A 19,250-nucleotide genomic window follows, 5' to 3' on the forward strand; every position below is an offset into this window, starting at 1 on the left:
CAAACACTATTAGATTTTTATGGCTTAAGAATAATCTTCCTTGAGAAAGAAATTGAAGAAAATGCAAATAAATGGAAGGATATACTGTGCTCAGGATGGGAAGAATTAACATCATTAAAATTTCCATGCTACCCAAAGCAATCCACAGATTCAATGTAATCCATATAAAATTATCAATGACATTCTTCAAAAACTAGAACCAAATAATCCTAAAATTTATATGGAACCATAAAAGAACCCAAATATCCAAAGCAATCTTTAGAAAGAAGAAAAAAGTTGGAGGTATCATATTACATGATACCAAATTATAATACAAGGCTATCGTGATCAAAACAGAATGGTATTGGCATAAAAACAGACAGTGGATCAATGGAATAGAATAGAGCCTAGAAATAAACCCATACTTGTAGGTTCAGTTAATCTATAACAAAGGAGGCAAAAATATACAAGGGAGAAAAGACAGTCTCTTCAACAAATAGTGTTGGGAAAACTAGACAGATACCTGCAAAAAATGAAACTAGACTACTTTCCTACATGATATACAAGAATAAATTCAAAATGGATTAAAGACTTAAATGTAAGACTTGAAACCATAAAACTCCTGGAAGAAAATAGGCGGTAAACTCTGAAATTGCTCTTAGCAATATTTTTTTGGAATGTCTCCTCAGGAAAGAGAAACAAAAGAAAAAATAAACAAATGGGACTACATCAAAGTAAAATATTTTTGCATAGTGAAGGAAACCAACGAAATAAAAAGACAGCCTACTGAATGGCAGAAGGTATTTGCCAATGATCCATCCAATAAGAGGTTAATGTTCAAAATGTATAAGGAACTCATACAACTTAACACCAGAAACAAAAAACAAAAGCAAAAAAACAAACACCAAAAAAATCCAATTGAAAAATGGGCAGAGGACCTAAATAGACATTTATCTAAAGAGGACATACAGATGGCCAATAGTATATAAAAAGATGCTAAATATCACTAATCATCAGGGAAATGCTAATTAAAACTACAATGAGATATCACCTCACCTGTAAGAATGTATCATCAGTGAATCAACAAACAAGTGTTGGAGAAGATGTGGAGAAAAGGGAACCCTGTGCACTGTTGGTGGGATTGTAAATTGGTGCCATCCTGGAAAACAGTATGGACATTCCTCAAAAAATTAAAAATAAAACAACCATATGACCCAGCAATTCCACTGCTGGTATTTATCTAAAGAAATCCAGAACACTTATTCGGAAAGACATATACACCCCTATGTTTATTGCAGCATCATTTTCAATAGTCAAAATATGGAAACAACCTAATTATCCATCGATAGACTAATGGATAAAGGAGAAGTGGTACATATATACAATGGAATATTACTTAGCCATAAAAAGAATGAAATCTTGCCATCTGCAACAACATGGATAGACCTAGAGGGTATTATGATAAATGAAATAAGTAAGACAGAGAAGGACAAATACCATATGATTTCACTTATATGTGGAATCTAAAAAAACAAAATAAATGGGCAAACAAAACAGAAATAAACTCTTAGACACAGAGAACAAATTGATGGTTGCCAGATGGGAAAAGACATTGGGCGGATGGGTGAAAAAGGTGAAAGGGATTAAGAAGTATAAATTGCCAGTTACAAAAATAGTCACAGGGATGTAAAGAACAGCATAGGGAATATAGTCAACAATATTGTAATAACTGTGTATGGTATTAGATGGGTGTTAGTCTTATTCGGGTGATCACTTTGTAAGGTATATAAATGTCTAATCACCATGTTGTGCACCTGAAACCAATATACTATTGTATGTTAATTGTAATTGGAAAATAAATTAATTGAAAAAAAGAATAATGTTTGGCTGGATGCTTTGAGCAGCATCACACCCATGACTATTTGTGGCAATCCCACCTCCACAGCTCTTCAGTTGCCTTTCTTCTGAGGCACGAGTCAGAGACATCCTGACCCGCTGAAACTGAGGAGTGGAGCTCACCTTCTGAAACTCAAGAGGAAAATTCCTTGCCCCTTGGGCCTGTTAGGTGTGGGCCTATAGTGGGAGTGGCATACCTGATGATTAAATGAACTTAACTTTAAGGAGAAAGCATGTTTGTAGCAAAATAACGTTATTGTCTTGTCCTGTAGCATCCCAGAAATCCAAAAACTTTTCTATATTTTATCCTCTCCCTGCTCCCCTTGGTTCATACTGATAGTGTCTATACCTCTATAATCCTATCTCTATTCCTGACTTCTGCTTAGATACCTGATTAAAATCATGAGGCCTCTCCTCATGGAGTGATTTTTCCATCCCCACACTTAGTGTTCTCACCAGAACATGCTTTATCATTTTTTGCAATATCGATAAAATGAGAATTTTCCAAATCTTCAAGTTCTAGTTCTTTTTTGCTTAATGATTAATTTGATTTATCTCTCTATATATCACATTGTGTGTTCACCATCCAGAGTTGGTTCTCTTTCCATCACCATATGTATATATATTTTTAAATATTTTTATTGGGGAAGGGGAACAGGACTTTATTGGGGAACAGTGTGTACATCCAGGACTTTTTTCCAAGTCAAGTTTGTTGTCCTTTCAATCTTAGTTGTGGAGGGTGCTGTTCAGCTTCAAGTTGTTCTTTCATTCTTAGTTGAGAAGGGCGCAGCTCAGCTCCAGGTCAGGTTGCCCGTTGCTAGTTGCAGGGGGCGCAGCCCACCATCACCTGCGGGAGTCGAACCGGCAACCTTGTGGTTGAGAGGACACACTCCAACCAACTGAGCCATCTGGGAGCTCAGCAGCAGCTCAGCTCAAGGTGTCGTGTTCAATTTTAGTTACAAGGGGGCGCTGCCCACCGTCCCTTGCGGGAGTCGAGGAATTGAACTGGCAACCTGTGGTTGAGAGCCCACTGGCCCATGTGGGAATCGAACCGGCAGCCTTTGGAGTTAGGAGCATGGAGCTCTAACTGCCTGAGCCACCGGGCCGGCCCCCATCACCATATATTTGATCACCTTTACCCTCATCTACCACCTATCTCTCTACTCTTGCATTTTACTGTGAGCAAAAAGGAGAAGCTAGTCCTCATCTTCAACACTTGGCTTAAAAATTTCATCAGCTAAATACCTAATTTTATTGTTCACAAGTTATATCTTCCACAAAACACTAGAACAATATTCAGCCAAATTCTTTCCCACTTTATAACAAGGATCATCTTTTCTCGTTTCCAATAGCATGTGCCTCTTTTCTCTTTGAGACCTCACCAGAAGCATCTTTAATATTTATATTTCTATCAGCAGTCCCTTCAGTGCCATATAGGCTTTTTCTAGCATGTACCTCAAAACTTTTCCAGCCTCTGCTAATCAGTTCCAAAGCCACTTCCACATTTTCAGGTATTTATTAAAGTAGAACCCCACTTAACAGTACCATAATCTGTATTAATTTGCTCAGTTTTCCAAAACAAAATACCACAGGCTGGATTACTTAAACAACAGACATTTATTTTTCTCACAGTTATGGAGGCTAGAGGTCCATGGTCAAAGTGCCAACAAATTTGCTTTCTGGTGAGGGCTCTCTTCCTATCTTACTTGGCTACCTCTTGCTCTGTTCTCACATGGTCTTTCCTCTGTGTATGCAGAGGGAACAATCTCTGGTTTGTATTCCTCTTCTGATAAGGGCAGCAGTCCAATTGAATTAGGGTCTCATATTTATGACCACATTTAACCTTAATTACCTCTCTGAAGACCCTCTGTCCAAATGCTTTCACATTGGGGGTTACAGCTTCAGCATACAAATTTTGGAAGAATACAATTCAGTCCATAAGAATCAATCTATCTCTCTCTCTCTCTCTCTCTCTGCACATCTGTGTATGAATACGAGGTCTGACAAGTTTGCGAACTCGTTGCAACGATGTTGCTAAACTTTTTTGATATCAGAGGGATTATACATTATGAATTTGTACCAACTGGACAAACAGTTAACCAAGTTTACTATTTGGAAGTGCTGAAAAGGCTGCATGAAAAAGTTAGACGAAAACAACCTGAACTTTTTGCCAACAATTCATGGCTCTTGCATCACGACAATTCACCAACTCACACAGTACTCTCTGTGGGAGTTTTTAGCCAGTCAACAAATAACTGTATTGGAACACCCTCCCTATTCACCTGTTCTGGCCCCCGATGACTTCTTTCTTTACCCAAAGATAAAGGAAATATTAAAAGGTAGACATTTTGATGACATTCAGGACATCAAGGGTAAACGACAATAGCTCTGATGGTCATTCCAGAAAAAAGTTCCAAAATTGCTTTGAAGGGTGGACTAAGAGTTGGCATCAGGGCATAGCTTCCCAAGGGGAGTACTTCGAAGGTCACCATAGTGATACTCAACAATGAGTTATGTAGCACTTTTTCTAGGATGAGTTTGTGAACTTAATTGTCCGACCTCATATATATTTGCACGTGAAACAATATTACACTGTTCAGAACAACAAATGAAACAAAGAACGGACATTAAATATTTTTGAATGGTTGCCTATGGTGGGGTGGTAAATGGTATAGGGAATGGGGATAAAAGGGAAGGGAGGGAGGGAGGGAGGGAGGGAGGGAGGGAGGGAGGAAGGAAGGAAGGAAGGAAGGAAGGAAGGAAGGAAGGAAGGAAGGAATTAGATAACAGAGAAGTCTTGTCTGCAGAGGAAAAAGAGAGTGGAACTGAGAAAGTACTTGAAACAATAGCATAAAACTGCCCAAAGTTTTAAAGAGACATACACCCACTGATTCAAGTACCTTTATGAAACACAAACAGGATAAACCCATAAAAACCCAAACCATGACACATCATAGTTAATGTCTGAAAACTAGAGAAAAATAATTTGTTAAGCCAAAGAGAAATGATACCTTACCTATAGGTGAAACTATTGGAATGACAGTACTTTTCTCATCAGAAAATATAGAAGCCAAAAGGAAGTGGCATATGATTTTTCAAGTCCTGAGAGAAAAGAATCAGCAACCCAGATTGTAGCAAAAATATGTAGCAAGGGCCACCGGATGGCTCAGTTGGTTAGAGCGTGAACTCTGAAGAACAGGGTTGCCGATTCGATTTCCACATGGGCCAGTGAGCTGTGCCTTCCACAACTAGATTGAAGGCAATGAGCTGTTACTGAGCTGCTGGAGGGGCGGCTGGATGGCTCAGTTGGATAGAGCGCAAGCTCTCAATAACAAGGTTGCCAGTTCAATTCCTGCATGGGATGGTGGGCTGTGCCCCCTGCAACTAAAGATTGAAAACGGCGACTGGACTTGGAGCTGAGTTGCGCCCTCCACAGCTAGATTGAAGGACGACAACTTGGAGCTGATGGGGCCTGGAGAAACACACTGTTCCTCAATATTTCCCCCCCAAAAAAATTTTTTTTGAAAATGTAGCAACGATATCCATCAAGAATGAGGAACAAATCAGACATTCTCAGATGAAGGAAAACTAAGAGAATTTGTCACCAGCAGATCTACCCTAAAGTAATAGCTAAAGGAATTCCTCTGAAAAGAAAGGAAACAATTAAAGAAGAAAACGTGGGATATAGAAAAGAAGAAAAACCAACAGAAAGAGTAAAAATATGATTAAAATACAATATAGTTTCCTTCTGCTTAATTTTCTAAATTATTTCTGGTGGTGGTAGCAATGATATAGTGCTGTCCAGCATAGTTCTCAATGAATGTGGAAGGAATAGTTAAGAGAGTTATCAATGGTGGAGGGTAAAGGGGCATTAAGGGGAGGTAATGTTTCTAGTCTTCGCTCACAATAATAAAATGATGACACAGTACTCTATGATAAATTGTGAAATATACCTAGACCAACCATTACAAACTGTAAAAAGAGATGCAATTAAAACACTGTAGATAAAATGTAAAAAAAAAACATGAATCACGGGAACTTAGCAAAAAATAATCAAATAAGGAAGAGATGAAATAGGAAACAAAAATGCAATGATACACTTAACCCTAACTTATCAATAAGTACCCTACATATAAATAGCATAAATACTGTAATTCAAATACTGATTACACAAGAGGATTAAAGAAACATGGCCCACTGTATGCTTTCAACAGGAAACTCACTTCAAATATAAAGATATAGGCATGTTGAAAGTACAAAAATAGAAGAAGTTATGCCATGAAAACATTAATCAAAGGAAAGCAGGAATGGATAGATTAATATTAGGTAAAGTAGACTTTAGAGCAAAGGAAATTACTAAGTACAGAGAGGTACGTTACATAATGACAAAAGTGTCAATCCATCAAGAAGACATAGTAATCCTAAATAGGTATAAACCAAACAACAGAACTGCAAAATATGTGAAGCAAATCTGATAAAACCAAAGGAAGAAATAGAGAAATTCACAATTACAGTTAGAGTCTTTAACATGCTTCTGTCATTTGATAGAACTAGGGTATAGAACTCCACAACACCATCAATGACAGGATCTAATTAACATTGATAGAACACACCATTCAACAACAGGATACACATGCTTTTCAAGTGCCCGTGGAACTTATACCAAAAAAGATAGAACATCTCCTGTTGAGCAAAATAATCCTCAACAAATTTAAGACTGGAAATATAAGACTGTTCTTTGATAGTAATAAAATCAAACTTGAAATCAAGAAATCAGAAAAATACCAGGAACAATTTACAAACATTTGGAGAGTAAACAACATATTTCTAAAATCTATATTTCAAAGATAAAGTCTCAAGGGAAATAAAAATACATTAAACTAAGTGAACGTGAAAATACAACATAATTCAAAATTTGTGGGATGCCACAAAAACAGTCAAGAGAGGGAAATCTTTAGCAATAAATGCTTAATTAGAAGAAGAAATGCCTCAAATTAGTCATCTAAGCTCACACCTCAAAAAAACTAGAAAAAGTTCAAGTAAAGTCATGGCAATCAGAAAACAGGAAATAATATAGATAAGAGCAGAAATCAATGAAATTAAAAGTAGAAAAAACAATAAGAAATCAATGAAACACAAAGCTGTTAGTTGAAAAATATATAAAATTGAAAAAAACCCTCTAGCAACACTATCAAAGAGAATAAGTAAAGAGAAGACACAAATTATTAACCTCAGGAGTGAAACAGGATTTGTGTAGACCCCACAAACTTCAAACGGATAACAAGAGAGCACTATGAACAACTCTGCTGATATAAATTGAACAAGTTACATGAAATAGACTGATTCTCAAAAAACTCAAACTACCACAACTCACCCAACGTGAAATAGATACTTTGAATATCCCTGTAACTATTTAGAAAGTTGAATTTGTAATATAACAATCCCCAAACCAGAATCTTCATGCCCATATGGTTTCATTGGAGAATTCTACTAAATAGTTAAAAAATAATTAACACTAATTCTTAGCAATCTCTTCAGAAAGTACAAGTGGAAAGAACACTTTCCAGTTCATTTCATGAAGCCCTTTATACCCTGATACCAGTTCCAGAAAAAGGCACTACAAGAAAATTTGAAATATAGTAATAAAGTGGTAGGAATTTCTTTTTCTGATTTCAAAAACTAATCAAGACTATGGTATTGGCAAAGGGACCGACACATAGATAAGTGGAACAAAATTGAGAACCCAAAAATTGACCCACACAAGTTCAACAAACTGAATTTTTACAGAGGTGCAAAAGTAAACCAATAAAGGAAAGATAGTCTTTTCAAAAGATGGTGATGGAACAATTGGATATCCATAACCAAAAAACTGAATCTCAGCTTAAACCTTACTCTTTATACAAAAATTAGACTCATAATGTGCTGTAAATGTAAATGTAACTATAAAACTTTTAGAAAGTATTATAGGAGAAATTCTGCAGAACCTAGAGCTTGGTAAGGATTCTCAGGCATGACACCAAAGCATTATCCATAAAAGAAAAAAATTGGTAAATTAGACTTCAGAAAAAACCATTAAGTGTTCTGCTGAAGGCTTGGTTAAGAGGATGAAAAGACAAGTTATTGACTGGGAGAAGATATTTTGCAAACCACCTGTCTGACAAAGGACTCATATTTAGGATATATACAGAACTCTCAAAATTCAACTATGAGGAAAAACAACAACAATCCATTTAGAAAATGGACCAAAGACATGCACAAACATATCGTGGAAAAGGGTATATAGATGGCAAATAAGTACATGAAAAGATTTTCAACGTCACTAGCCACTAGAAATGTAATTTAAGATCGCTTTGAGGTATCAGCACTTACCTATTAAAACAGTTCAAGTAAAATGTATGGCCAGGTAGGGGAACTGGATCACTCAGACATTGTTGGCGGGCATGTGAAATGATACAATCACTCTGGAAAACAGTTTGACAGTTCCTTGAAAAACTAAATATACAATTATCATACAACCCAGCAATGGTAGTCTTGATCATTTATCCTAGAGAAATGAAAATATAGTCACACTAAAACTTGTACAGGGATATTCACAGCTGCTTTATTCATAATTGCAAATCTGGAATCAGCCCAGGTGTCCTTCAATGGACATTGTTTAGCATTTAAGTGCATGGTGATAATAAAGAACAGAACAACTTTAGTTGGCTTTATTACTATTTTTTTCATTCTCTATGCACAAGGTACCCCCTTATTGTCTGCACCCAGGATGGACTGCTCCCACTGCCCTGCTGAGAGGTAACAATAGTACCATCAAAGCCTTCATTGACACTGTTGTTCTTCCAGTAAAGCATGGGCCAGGCTACCCCCAGAGAAACTGACTTTAGAAATAGCAAATAGAGGCTATTTCTTAAACCCATCTTCATAACTTGGTTTTCTTTCCGTAAACAGGAGTCTTGGCCCTTCTGCCAGTTAGTCATGGTCTCTAGTCCTTGCTATTTCTTGTCACAGTGGACAATTGAAAAAGGCTTCAGAACACCTTGGATAGAGGCTGACTTGGTGACATCCATCCTCCCCAGGAACAGAAAATACCAATGGTGCTTTGAGGAAGGCTTTGTGCCTATGATTTTCCACCTCCAGGCAGCACTTGACTGTGACCCCAAGTGAAACACCTTTGGTTTATTTTTACTTAATCTGATATCGCAGTGTCTCCTGCATGACATCATGGGGTCCTGTAAGTAGAATTAGGTATGGAGTGAGGATTAGGTAAAAAGGCACTCATCCAAGCAGGGAAAATATACTATGCTGATTTCTATGAAATGTCAATGGGAGAGACCTCTCACCCTGATCTCATTTAGTAGTAGTAGTTGCTGACATCTTAATTGAATTGGTTACAAATGAGGGAGGCTTGGCCCAGCCCTATAAAATGTCATTATTTATATAGACATTGTGAGGAGGCTTATGCTAATGATTATTATTATAATCTTAGTAACCAGCAATATATCTTGCCACTCATGCCAGTATATGTACACACACACACACACACACACACACACACACAAAAGAAAACACACCCTTCTCACTGTAGGCTCTTTATAACAAAGTTCAAACCATTGTGGTAAAGGAGATAACCAGAGCAGAAGAGTTAGAGTGGGAGGGAAGGGTACTATCATTCGTAGACTGCTCGCCATGTGCCACATACTCTACTTGGGGACTTTATGTGTCTTAGGTCATTTGACACTTAACATAGCCTGTAAAGTAGGTGCTATTATTATTCCTGTGCTACTGTGAGGAAGTGAAGTGAGAGGGCTGAGAGAAGTGAGGTAATCAGATTATGTTACTGTCCTGCTGCTTAAAATTCTGCAACGATTATTACCCTGTCCCCAGAGGATAAACATCCTAACTCCTCATCCCAATCTCCAGGCTGTGTTCTGGCAACCTCTCTAGTTTCTTCTGAGGCCCCTCTCCGTCTTGCACTGGATTCTCTAGCCACACTGACCTTTGTTCAGTTCCTCTAATGTGCCATGTTCTTTTCTGCTCCCGGGCCATTGCTCATGTTAGTCTCTGCCTGGACTGCTCTCCTCTGTGTCTACCTGCATTCTCCAGCTACCTCCTACTCATTCTCCAGGTGTTAGCATACTCATAGATGTCACATCCTCAAGTCTCAGGGAAGTTTCCAACGACTGCCCCCTTTATTCTACAATGTCCCTCAGACTGTTAGATCCCTTTGTCGTGGCCTTCTGTTGCATTCTGCGTCTTATCCCTACTCATCACATAGTTTTACATGTAACAGTGTATTCAGGATCTTTGTCCTCATTGGATGAAGCTTCCTGTCATAGACTATTCTCTGCTTTATCCCTAGCACGTAGTACAGTGCCTGGCACATGATACATGTTCCATAAATACAGAGGATGCCAAAAAAAGTATACACATTTTAAGATGACATCTCTTTAAATGTGTATACATTTTTTGGCACCCCTGGTATTTGTCGAATGAATATTTGTTTAAGATATCTTTAATTGTTACATAATAGATCCTCAATATAAACTATAAATTAAACTATAAATATAGTTATTATTGTCCAACGGCAAATACCTAGTCAGGGGCAGAACCAGGATTTACACCCAGGTCTAAATCTAAAGCCCATGTTCCTGTCACAATTTGGCTTTGCCTGCAGAAATGGATTCTAGGCTCAGCACTGCCGCAACCTGGCTATATGACTTGGGGTAAGACACTATATCACTCTGAATCTCAATTTTCCCATTTGTAAATTGGGGTATGGATAGGCAAAGTCCAGATTGTTCTTCATGTAATCGAGAGGAGGAGAATAGAAGTCTAGATAGGAAAGGCTCTAAATAGTTACTTAATTGAGCAATACAAAATCAGTATCATCCCTCTGCAAGACAGTTAAACAGGTATGCCAAGAACCCTCAGTATGTTTATGCCCTTAGCCTGGGTAACCCCACTCAGGCAATGTAGAGTAAAGGGTGGTGTTAGAGAATCCTGGCCTTAAGTCCTAACATCCCTTTTGCTAGCTCTGTGGTCTTGGGCAAGTTAATACCCTGCACCTCAATTTTCTTCCTTATAACTGGTATAACAACATCTATATTTTTACCCTTTTCTAAGATAAAAACAATAACATGAAAGTAAATTTTTCAATATAGAATGAAAGATTTCTCCCATGATCCTAGCCACACAATTTTTCTGTGGTTCTGTGCCACTGAGGGCCACCTCTTGAGTCAGAAGCCACAGGCAATACTGAGAAAGGAGAGAGAAACTGAAGACAGAAGCAGGCTGTGGTTTGAGGCCAGAATCTAGGGAGTGGAGCAAGAGCCCCCATGGTATGGGATGGAACAGATGAGAAAGCCAGCTACTGAGGCAGAAAAAAGGAGATACCAAATCTGAGTAATGGATAATGGCTAGGTTATTTCCTTAGAATAAATTCCCAGGTATGGGATTACTGAGTCAGAGGGGATGCAATTGGGATATAACAACCAGAAACAGGTTTTACTTTTCTAAGAAATGAGTTACAGTTCTTTTCCCCTTCCGTTTCTGGAACTGATGAGTGGACCTACAGAGCTGTGCTGTCCAATATGAGAGTCATTAACCACATGTGGCTGTTTAAATTTAAAATTTGATGAATTAAAATTAAATAAAATTCAAAATTCAGTTCCTCAGTTGCACTAGCCACATTTCAAGTGTTCACTAACTACATGTGCCTAGTGACTACTGTATCAGAAAGTATAGATACTGTTCATTTCCATCATTGTCGAAAATTTATTGGATAGTGCTGCTCTAGAGTTTCTCAAGAGGTCATGGATGGTATCTGGGGTGGGAGCTAAAACCTGTCCAGTGTTTGCAAATGCCCCATAAAGGAGCAAAATTATATCCATTTGAGACCCAAGAGCTTTTATCTTAGAAAAAAGAATCTCCTAACTTTTTTGGGATGGCTACAGGTTGGTTCTATTTGGAGAGAGGGAAGCTTAGAACAATGGCTTAGAAAGATAGCCCTGGCTCAGAGTGTAACTCTATACTTCATTCCCATTTTCCTCCCATCTCCTGTTGGTCTGTATCCTGGTTTTGGGGAATTGCAGGAACAAGACCCTGCAGATGGAGAAGATCAAGGCCCGTTTGAAAGCTGAGTTTGAGGCCCTTGAATCAGAGGAGAGACACCTGAAGGAATACAAGCAGGAGATGGACCTCCTGCTACAGGAGAAGATGGCCCATGTGGAGGAACTCCGACTGATCCATGCTGATATCAATGTGGTACGTGGCTGGCTGCCTGAAGTCTATCTCTGGGCCCTTTGAGGAATAAATAATACCATGTTTCCCCGAAAATAAGACCTAGCCAGACAATCAGCTCTAATGTGTTTTTTCGAGCAAAAATTAATATAGACCTGATCTTATATTAATTTTTGCTCGAAAAAACACATTAGAGCTGATTGTCTGGCTAGGTCTTATTTTCGGGGAAGCACGGTAGCCTTTCCTTAAGATGTGGCTGTGGCAGCTTTGGGGAGTAGACATCAGGCTATGGTAGAGTTGAAGTATCCAGGAGTTCTGAGATCCAGCCCTGGTGCTTTTACTGATTGACTATATATCACTGGAAAAGTCCCTTTTTCTCTCTGGACCTCATTTCCCCTTTCTGTACTATGAGAGGGACTCAGTCATATCTAAGGTCTCTTTCAGCTCTGATATCCTTATTCTGAGAGTCTGGGAGTTAGGAGCTAGCCTTGGTGAAAAGCAGAGCAGGCAGCTACCTCTGGGGTCTAGTCTAAAGGGTTTCAAATCTTCTAACTGGGCCAAACAAATCATCTCTGCCCCCCTGCCAAAGTGGGGCCACTCATTACAGTCTCTCTTTTGGAGATTCTTGGAACATGGGGAATGAACTGTCTGCTAAGGCGGTAAGTTCCCAACTTTTTGGAGTTGCTCAAGCAGAGTCTGAGTGATTACCTGTCTGGGCTGTGGTATTGATGATTCCTTCACCCAGACAGACGTTGGAGGTGCTGACCTATAAGGTCTTTTCCAGTTCTTAGCCTATGACAATCGGAAGTCTTTTTTTAAAAACTACATTTGAGTGAGTTAAGTTTCTATTCTCAGGAAACTCATTTCTGTGGCATTACTTATTTCCTGATTTTGCCAGGCCTAGAATTTTTTTAAAGAAAATATAAATGCAATTTGGGCAGTAGGTATTTGGGATTTTCTGTGTCATAAGATCACAGGATTCCAGGGTCTCATGGGGAGTTGGCAGTTCTGCTGCCAGATAACCTAAGGATACAGAGCCAATGAAATGAACAAGATATTAGCCACAGAGGGGCTGAGAATCTAGGCCATTGGATCTCAAACTTCAACATACATGAGAGTCACCTGGAGGTCCTGTTAAAATAGATTGTTGGACTCCACCCTAGAGTTTCTGATTCCGTATGGCTGGGGTGGTACCTGAGAATTTACATTCCTAATGAGTTCCCAGGTGATGCTGATGCTGCTGATCTGGTGACCACATTTTGAAAAACATTGATCTAAAAGAAAAGCCACTGGCTTGGGAGGCAGAAGCCCTGAGTTTTTATCTAGTCTTTGTCCCTAAGAAGTATTTCTCTGAGGAGGTTTCTTCTCTGAGTCTCAATTCCCTGATCTGTAAAATGGTGGTGGGGTACACTAAATGAGCTCTAAAGGCCATCCCAGCTCTAAGATGCTGTATTTGAATAATTGCCATTTATTGTCTTTATTCTGTGTTAGTCCCTGTACTGAGAACTTTGTAAGAATTCAATCATTGAATCCTCACCAAGGATTCACCAAGGTAGGCACTATTATTATAACCATTATACAGGTGAAAAAACAGGCTTGACAAGAGTCACATAGAATACATAGCAGATTGAGGACTTGACTATATATTGGTATGACTCTGGAGATTGTGCTATCATCTACTCACGTGTACAGCTTCATCAAATATCATGGAGTCTTTTCTCTGTGCTTAACTCACTCTGTGTTCCAGATGGAAAATACCATCAAACAGTCTGAGAATGACCTAAACAAGCTGCTGGAGTCTACCCGGCGGCTACATGATGAGTATAAGCCACTAAAGGAACACGTGGATGCCCTGCGCATGACTCTGGGCCTGCAGAGGCTCCCTGACCTATGTGAAGAGGAGGAAAAGCTCTCATTGGAGTAAGTTGCCTGTCCCTGTAACATACGCACCACACACATATATGCACAGGAACATACATAGAGCCTGGTCTGAATGTCAGGGTACCCAGTCCTGGCCCCAGGCCTGTCAGTAGCTAACTCATTGCATGACTTTGGGCATGCCTCTGTGCTGGGTTGTTAAACCAGAAGGAGGATGATTAGACTTGAATTACTAGATGGCTTTTAAAATTCTTTGTGCAATTTTAACAATACAAGACTATGTCTATGACTCTGTGTGTGTGTGTGTGTGTGTGTGTGTGTCATGCAGGGAGGCCTGCTGGGTCTCTGCTCCCGCTCCCCACACAAGAACGCAGGATATGGTGAGGCCAAAAAGGAACACCCACGGAGCCATAGGTAGGGGAGTCATACCACTATATTCTCTCTGGCGGCACTATACTCTCACTGGAGGCTAGATCCATACTGTCCGCAAACCGCCATCCACACTTGCCAGCCCAGCCGCCATCTTCTTGCTAGCCCCCATTCTCTCTCTCTCTTCTCTCTCCTAGCATAGCCACAGCAGTTATATTGTGGCCAATGGCTCACTGGTTACAGCTGACGGCCAACTAGCCACAGCTGATGGCCATGCAATCACAGTTGGCCATTTACTACCTGAGCCAGCACCTGTCTATGTGAGGCCGAGAGCCTGGAAACTGCTTTCTGGGGCTCTGCCCCCACAGTGTGTGTGTGTGTGTGTGTGTGGTGTGTCTGTATATGTATATAGCTCTCAAGAGGTCACTTCCCAAGTGAAGGCCTAGAAGGGATGTCCAGAAACTTTTGAAAACACAGAAGGCAGAGCTTTCGTGGTCTCTAGGGTCTAGCCTGGCACTTCATCTTAAGACCCAGAGTTAAGAACTAGGCTCACCTTACAGAGAGACAGTTAAGTTCAGTCGAAGGAACTTCCTTAAGATAGAGCAGGCTGCCTGTGGAAGTGGTGAGTTTCTTATTTCTAGAGGTATGTCAACAGAAGCCTGAGGACAGACACTTAATAGAAATACTGCAAAGGAACGTAGGATGGATGGTAGGCGAATGCCTTTCGAGGAATTTGCTAGCCTTGGAATTTCTTTATTTTCTGGATCTGTCAGAGCCAAGGAGCAGGAAGATTACCAGCAGACAATGGGTCTGGTACCCAGGGAGAAGAACCTTGTGCTGGGGAGGGTGCAGGAATTCTCTATAATGAGCCACAGCCCAACCCCCTTGGTTCTGTGGCATAGAGTCCTTAAGAGGGGCAGGTTCTCCTTGTTTTCAGAATGATCCAGCTAATGTCTCTCATCTCCAAAGTTACTTTGAGAAGCAGAAAGCAGAGTGGCAGACAGAGCCTCAGGAGCCCCCCATACCTGAGTCCCTGGCCGCTGCAGCCGCTGCCGCTCAACAACTTCAAGTGGCTAGGAAGCAGGACACTCGGCAGACAGCCACCTTCAGGCAGCAGCCCCCACCTATGAAGGTGAGTGAGCTGGGTAGTGACTGTGGAAGAAGCAAGTTACCCTTAAGTAGCCCTCCATGGTTTGGGAGTATAGGCTTTACTTATCTGGGGCTTTTCTAAAACAGTCTTTGCTTGGGACACAGAGGAAGGGGTGTGGTGTCTGTGCTGGGTTGGACCCGCTGGTTTTGTTGCCTACATTCCCAGAGAAGTTAGAATGCAGGAAGACTGGCAAGCTCTGCTAAAATATAATTTTCAGAAAGTTAGAAACATGATTCTTACAAATACAGAGGGTTCCCAAAAAAATGTATACACATTTTAAGAAAGCAAAAAGGTGTATTAAAATTGCAATACTCAAAAAATTCCATTGAGTGATGTCATTAAAATGGCGGCGTGAAGTGAGCCTCTGGAAATGCAATATAGAATTGTACACCTGAAATCTGTGTAACTTTACTAACAATTATCACCCCAATAAATTGAAAAAAAAATTTTTTTAAAAATTGTAATACTCAATATATATCAATAACCAAAGATGAATACAAGTATTGTGTATACATTTTTTGGCACCTCTGGTATATAGTAAGCATGTATCATTAAAGTGGGAGCTGGTGTTATTGCAAAATTTGTTCCAAGAGCACTTGAGGAACAGATAATTGTACAATCATGAAAGGAAAAGAATGCTGAAATAGTTTGCAAAGTTAAATACAGACCTGGTTAATGTCGTACAGGCCAAATCTGTAACTGTAGTGATTGTCTTGTCTTCACCACAGAAGTAATTTACATCTCTAATGGGCAAAAAGCATTTGTAGTTTATCAGCATAAATCACAGAGTCTGGGCCCTGATCAATAGTAAATAGTTAAACAAAAGGACATGCTCCTAGAGTAGGGTCAGCAAACTAGAGCCCACGGGCCAAGTCTGAACTGCTCCCTGTTTTTATAAAGTTTTGTTGGTCCACTCGCATGCCCGTTTATGAATCGTCTATAGATTCTTTCATGTAAAACAGTTAGTGTTGAGTAGTTACAAGTAAGACCATATGACCTGAAAAGTCTGAAATATTTACTCTTTTGTCCTTTACAGAAAAAGTTTACTGATAGATATCCTAGAGAATTGATACTTGAGTGGGCTATTAAACCATGCTGTAGTATAATGCTAAATGGATACGTAATTCTCATTTTGCCTTATTTCCAAGTTTTGGATATTTTCCTTCAATACCCCTTTTTGACCCTCACTCCCTTATATCCTTTACATCCCTTACATCCAGCACTGATCTCTCTACTTAGGTCTCACTTACTGATTACTGCTCCTTCCTGTCGGGAAAATCACAATTGCTTTCTGGACCTCTGGGGATCAGAAGGCTGAAGTACAGCCTAGAAAAATCTGACTGACAAAAAAAATCTTTCTTTGTCTTGTGTACCCCACCAGGCCTGCTTGTCATGTCATCAGCAAATTCATCGGAATGCACCTATATGCCCTCTGTGCAAAGCCAAGAGTCGGTCCCGGAACCCCAAAAAGCCAAAACGGAAGCAGGATGAATGAAGAGAGGAACAACACATAGATCTCTGCTGCTCATAACCCCTCCTCTTGTTCAGTGATTAATGTCCTGATGTGAAACAACCCTTCCCCACCTCTACCAAATCTCCCATTTAATGTGATAGAAGCACAACCCCTCTCTCACTTTTCTTTCTTTCTGCTCTTGGGGTTTCTGTTTAGGAAGAGATGTGGTTCAGGTGCTAATGACAGTGTGTCTGATGATCCCTTCTCTGCCTCCCAATTTCAACCCTTGCCCTTGTTTGGAGCTAAGGCAAGGGCAGAAGGCCCAAATGTGATTCTCAGTTTCTTGTGCCTGAGGCCTGGGACCTAAGGTCTAAGGGTTGGGGGAAGGCCCATTTTTTGTTTCATGTAAAGGTTCCAGTCTGCCACCTCCCTGTACTTTTGCTTTAGGCTCTGAAAGGACAACAGTCATCTTACTGGCTTTTACAGTAGGCTTATATATGTATTTCCCCTACTCTCATCTCATCCTCAAGGCCCAGAGGTAGCTTGGACAAGCCCTCCTCTTTATACTCATTTTGGAGGCCTGGCTGTTATAGAGTTCATCACCCTACCTCCACCCCAAGTCTCCCAGATATTCGAAAGTTCTCATGTACCAGGCTGTGTGTCTGGGGATCCTGAGATCTACAGGTCTTTCTCCCATAGCCCTTGTTTTTACAAATTAGTAGTAGAAGTTCCCCCACAAAATTAGGGAGCTGGAGCTACACCCACTCCATGAGTTCTGCCTAACTTGCTGCCTAAGTCATTGGGCTGAGGGCTCTGCAGTCGGGGCTGCCTTAGGCTGAGAGGGGCCCCAGGCTGATAACAGTTGCCTTTTGTTCAAAACCGTTACTCTGGTACTTACTCAATGGTAAATCTTAGGGTTTAGAGGAGTGGGTTGAGATTCATGTGAGTGCCAGTTACTTTACACATGCGAGTGGATGGGACTTCCCCTCCATTCATCCCTCCTTCTCTTGGGTCTTCCCTCTTCTACAAGGCAGCCTCAGCTCAGGTCAGCTGCTGGCCACCTCCTCTCCTGTGGATTGTGCAGGCGGGCTTTCCTCCCAAAGGAAAAAGGCAGCAGGCTCCCCAGGCCCTGCAGGTCTTTATTCCACCAAAGCCAGATCTCTAGTAAAGTCACCCTCTGACTTAAGGGACAGGGATGGGGTTGGCTGACCAAAAAAGTTTTAGCTCCAGGTTTCAGTCCCTGGCTGGGGAAGGAGAGATATTTTTCCTTACTTCCTTAACTGCAGTTGTAAGTTGCCACAGTGTCTGTGTGTTCATAATATGAGATTCCTCTGCTCTTCGAAAGTAAGAGTGTTATGTCTGTACAAATCCTTTTCAATAAACATTTGTTCATTGGAGTAAATGCTGACTGAGTGCCTATAAGTACCAGGTAATAGAAAAGATGTAATGCCCTTTCTCCTTCTGGGTAGCTTTTGATTCTTCTTCACTTCACCCTACAAATGAGGAAACCAGGCACATCAATGCACAATAATTTATCTTACTATTATAATTTCCATTTATTCAGTACTTACTCTGTGCCAGATCTCTATGCAAGATGCTTTGTATAAATGATTGCATTTGCTCTTCAAAACAACCTTTCAAGCTAAGTATTCTTATTGCCATTTCCAAAAAAAGTAAACTGAAGTTCAGAGAAGTTCAATAGTTCGTCCATAGTTAAACAAACAGCTAGTAAGAGAAGATTCAGGATTTGAACTTAGGTTGTCTGGTTTCAGACCATTTTTCCCCCTACTTTTTCTGCATAATCATTTTTCTTTAAACTTTTCTCCCTTTTGGGATGCTTTGATGATAGGGGTAGTTGAAATAACTCCAAAGTAGAAATCAAGGACTAGGGATATAGTGGCTGATGTAAAGACCTGGTTCCCTGTAGAGATACAATAGGGAACATTGTATCTCTGGAAGGGCCATTCCAGGTTCAGAGCTCCTCCTAGGGTGGACTGGGGTTTCCATTAACACTGTTGTGGTCCGACAGCTCCCCCTGTCCAGTCCTGCTTCCTTCTCTTCTGCGACTGTCCATCCCAAGGGCTCCCTAATTCATATCCTGTACATTAAACTGTCCTAGTGCTTCCCAGGAAGCCAACAGCTGAAAAAAAAATTGTGCCTCAGTGTCCTCATATGGATAAGGGGGTAAATAATAGTAACTACTTCTGGGGCTATTGTAATACCAAGCACATAGTAAGCACTCAATAAGTATGAATTTCCTTCTTCCCCTTGTGCCTCTGGCATCAA

General features: G+C 40.3%; 1 protein-coding gene across 3 annotated transcripts in view; it reads left to right on the forward strand.

The window, feature by feature from the left end:
- The window catches only part of ZC4H2 (zinc finger C4H2-type containing), a 33,583-nt gene extending 15,217 nt beyond the window's left edge, over nucleotides 1–18,366 (forward strand). The window contains exons 2-6 of one of the 3 annotated variants that reach the window (XM_074323561.1): nucleotides 8,616–8,670; nucleotides 11,967–12,138; nucleotides 13,862–14,034; nucleotides 15,331–15,493; nucleotides 16,893–18,366. In XM_074323561.1, the coding sequence (XP_074179662.1) occupies nucleotides 8,642–8,670; nucleotides 11,967–12,138; nucleotides 13,862–14,034; nucleotides 15,331–15,493; nucleotides 16,893–17,006 (651 nt within the window). In that variant the 5' untranslated portion in view covers nucleotides 8,616–8,641 and the 3' untranslated portion in view covers nucleotides 17,007–18,366. The remainder of the gene's footprint in view (nucleotides 1–8,615; nucleotides 8,671–11,966; nucleotides 12,139–13,861; nucleotides 14,035–15,330; nucleotides 15,494–16,892) is intronic. The other 2 variants (XM_019718869.2, XM_019718870.2) reach the window with 2 other exon arrangements.
- Nucleotides 18,367–19,250: the final 884 nt, after the last annotated feature.

This window comes from Rhinolophus sinicus, chromosome X, assembly GCF_036562045.2.
Source record: "Rhinolophus sinicus isolate RSC01 chromosome X, ASM3656204v1, whole genome shotgun sequence".
Classification (NCBI taxonomy): Eukaryota; Metazoa; Chordata; class Mammalia; order Chiroptera; family Rhinolophidae; genus Rhinolophus; species Rhinolophus sinicus.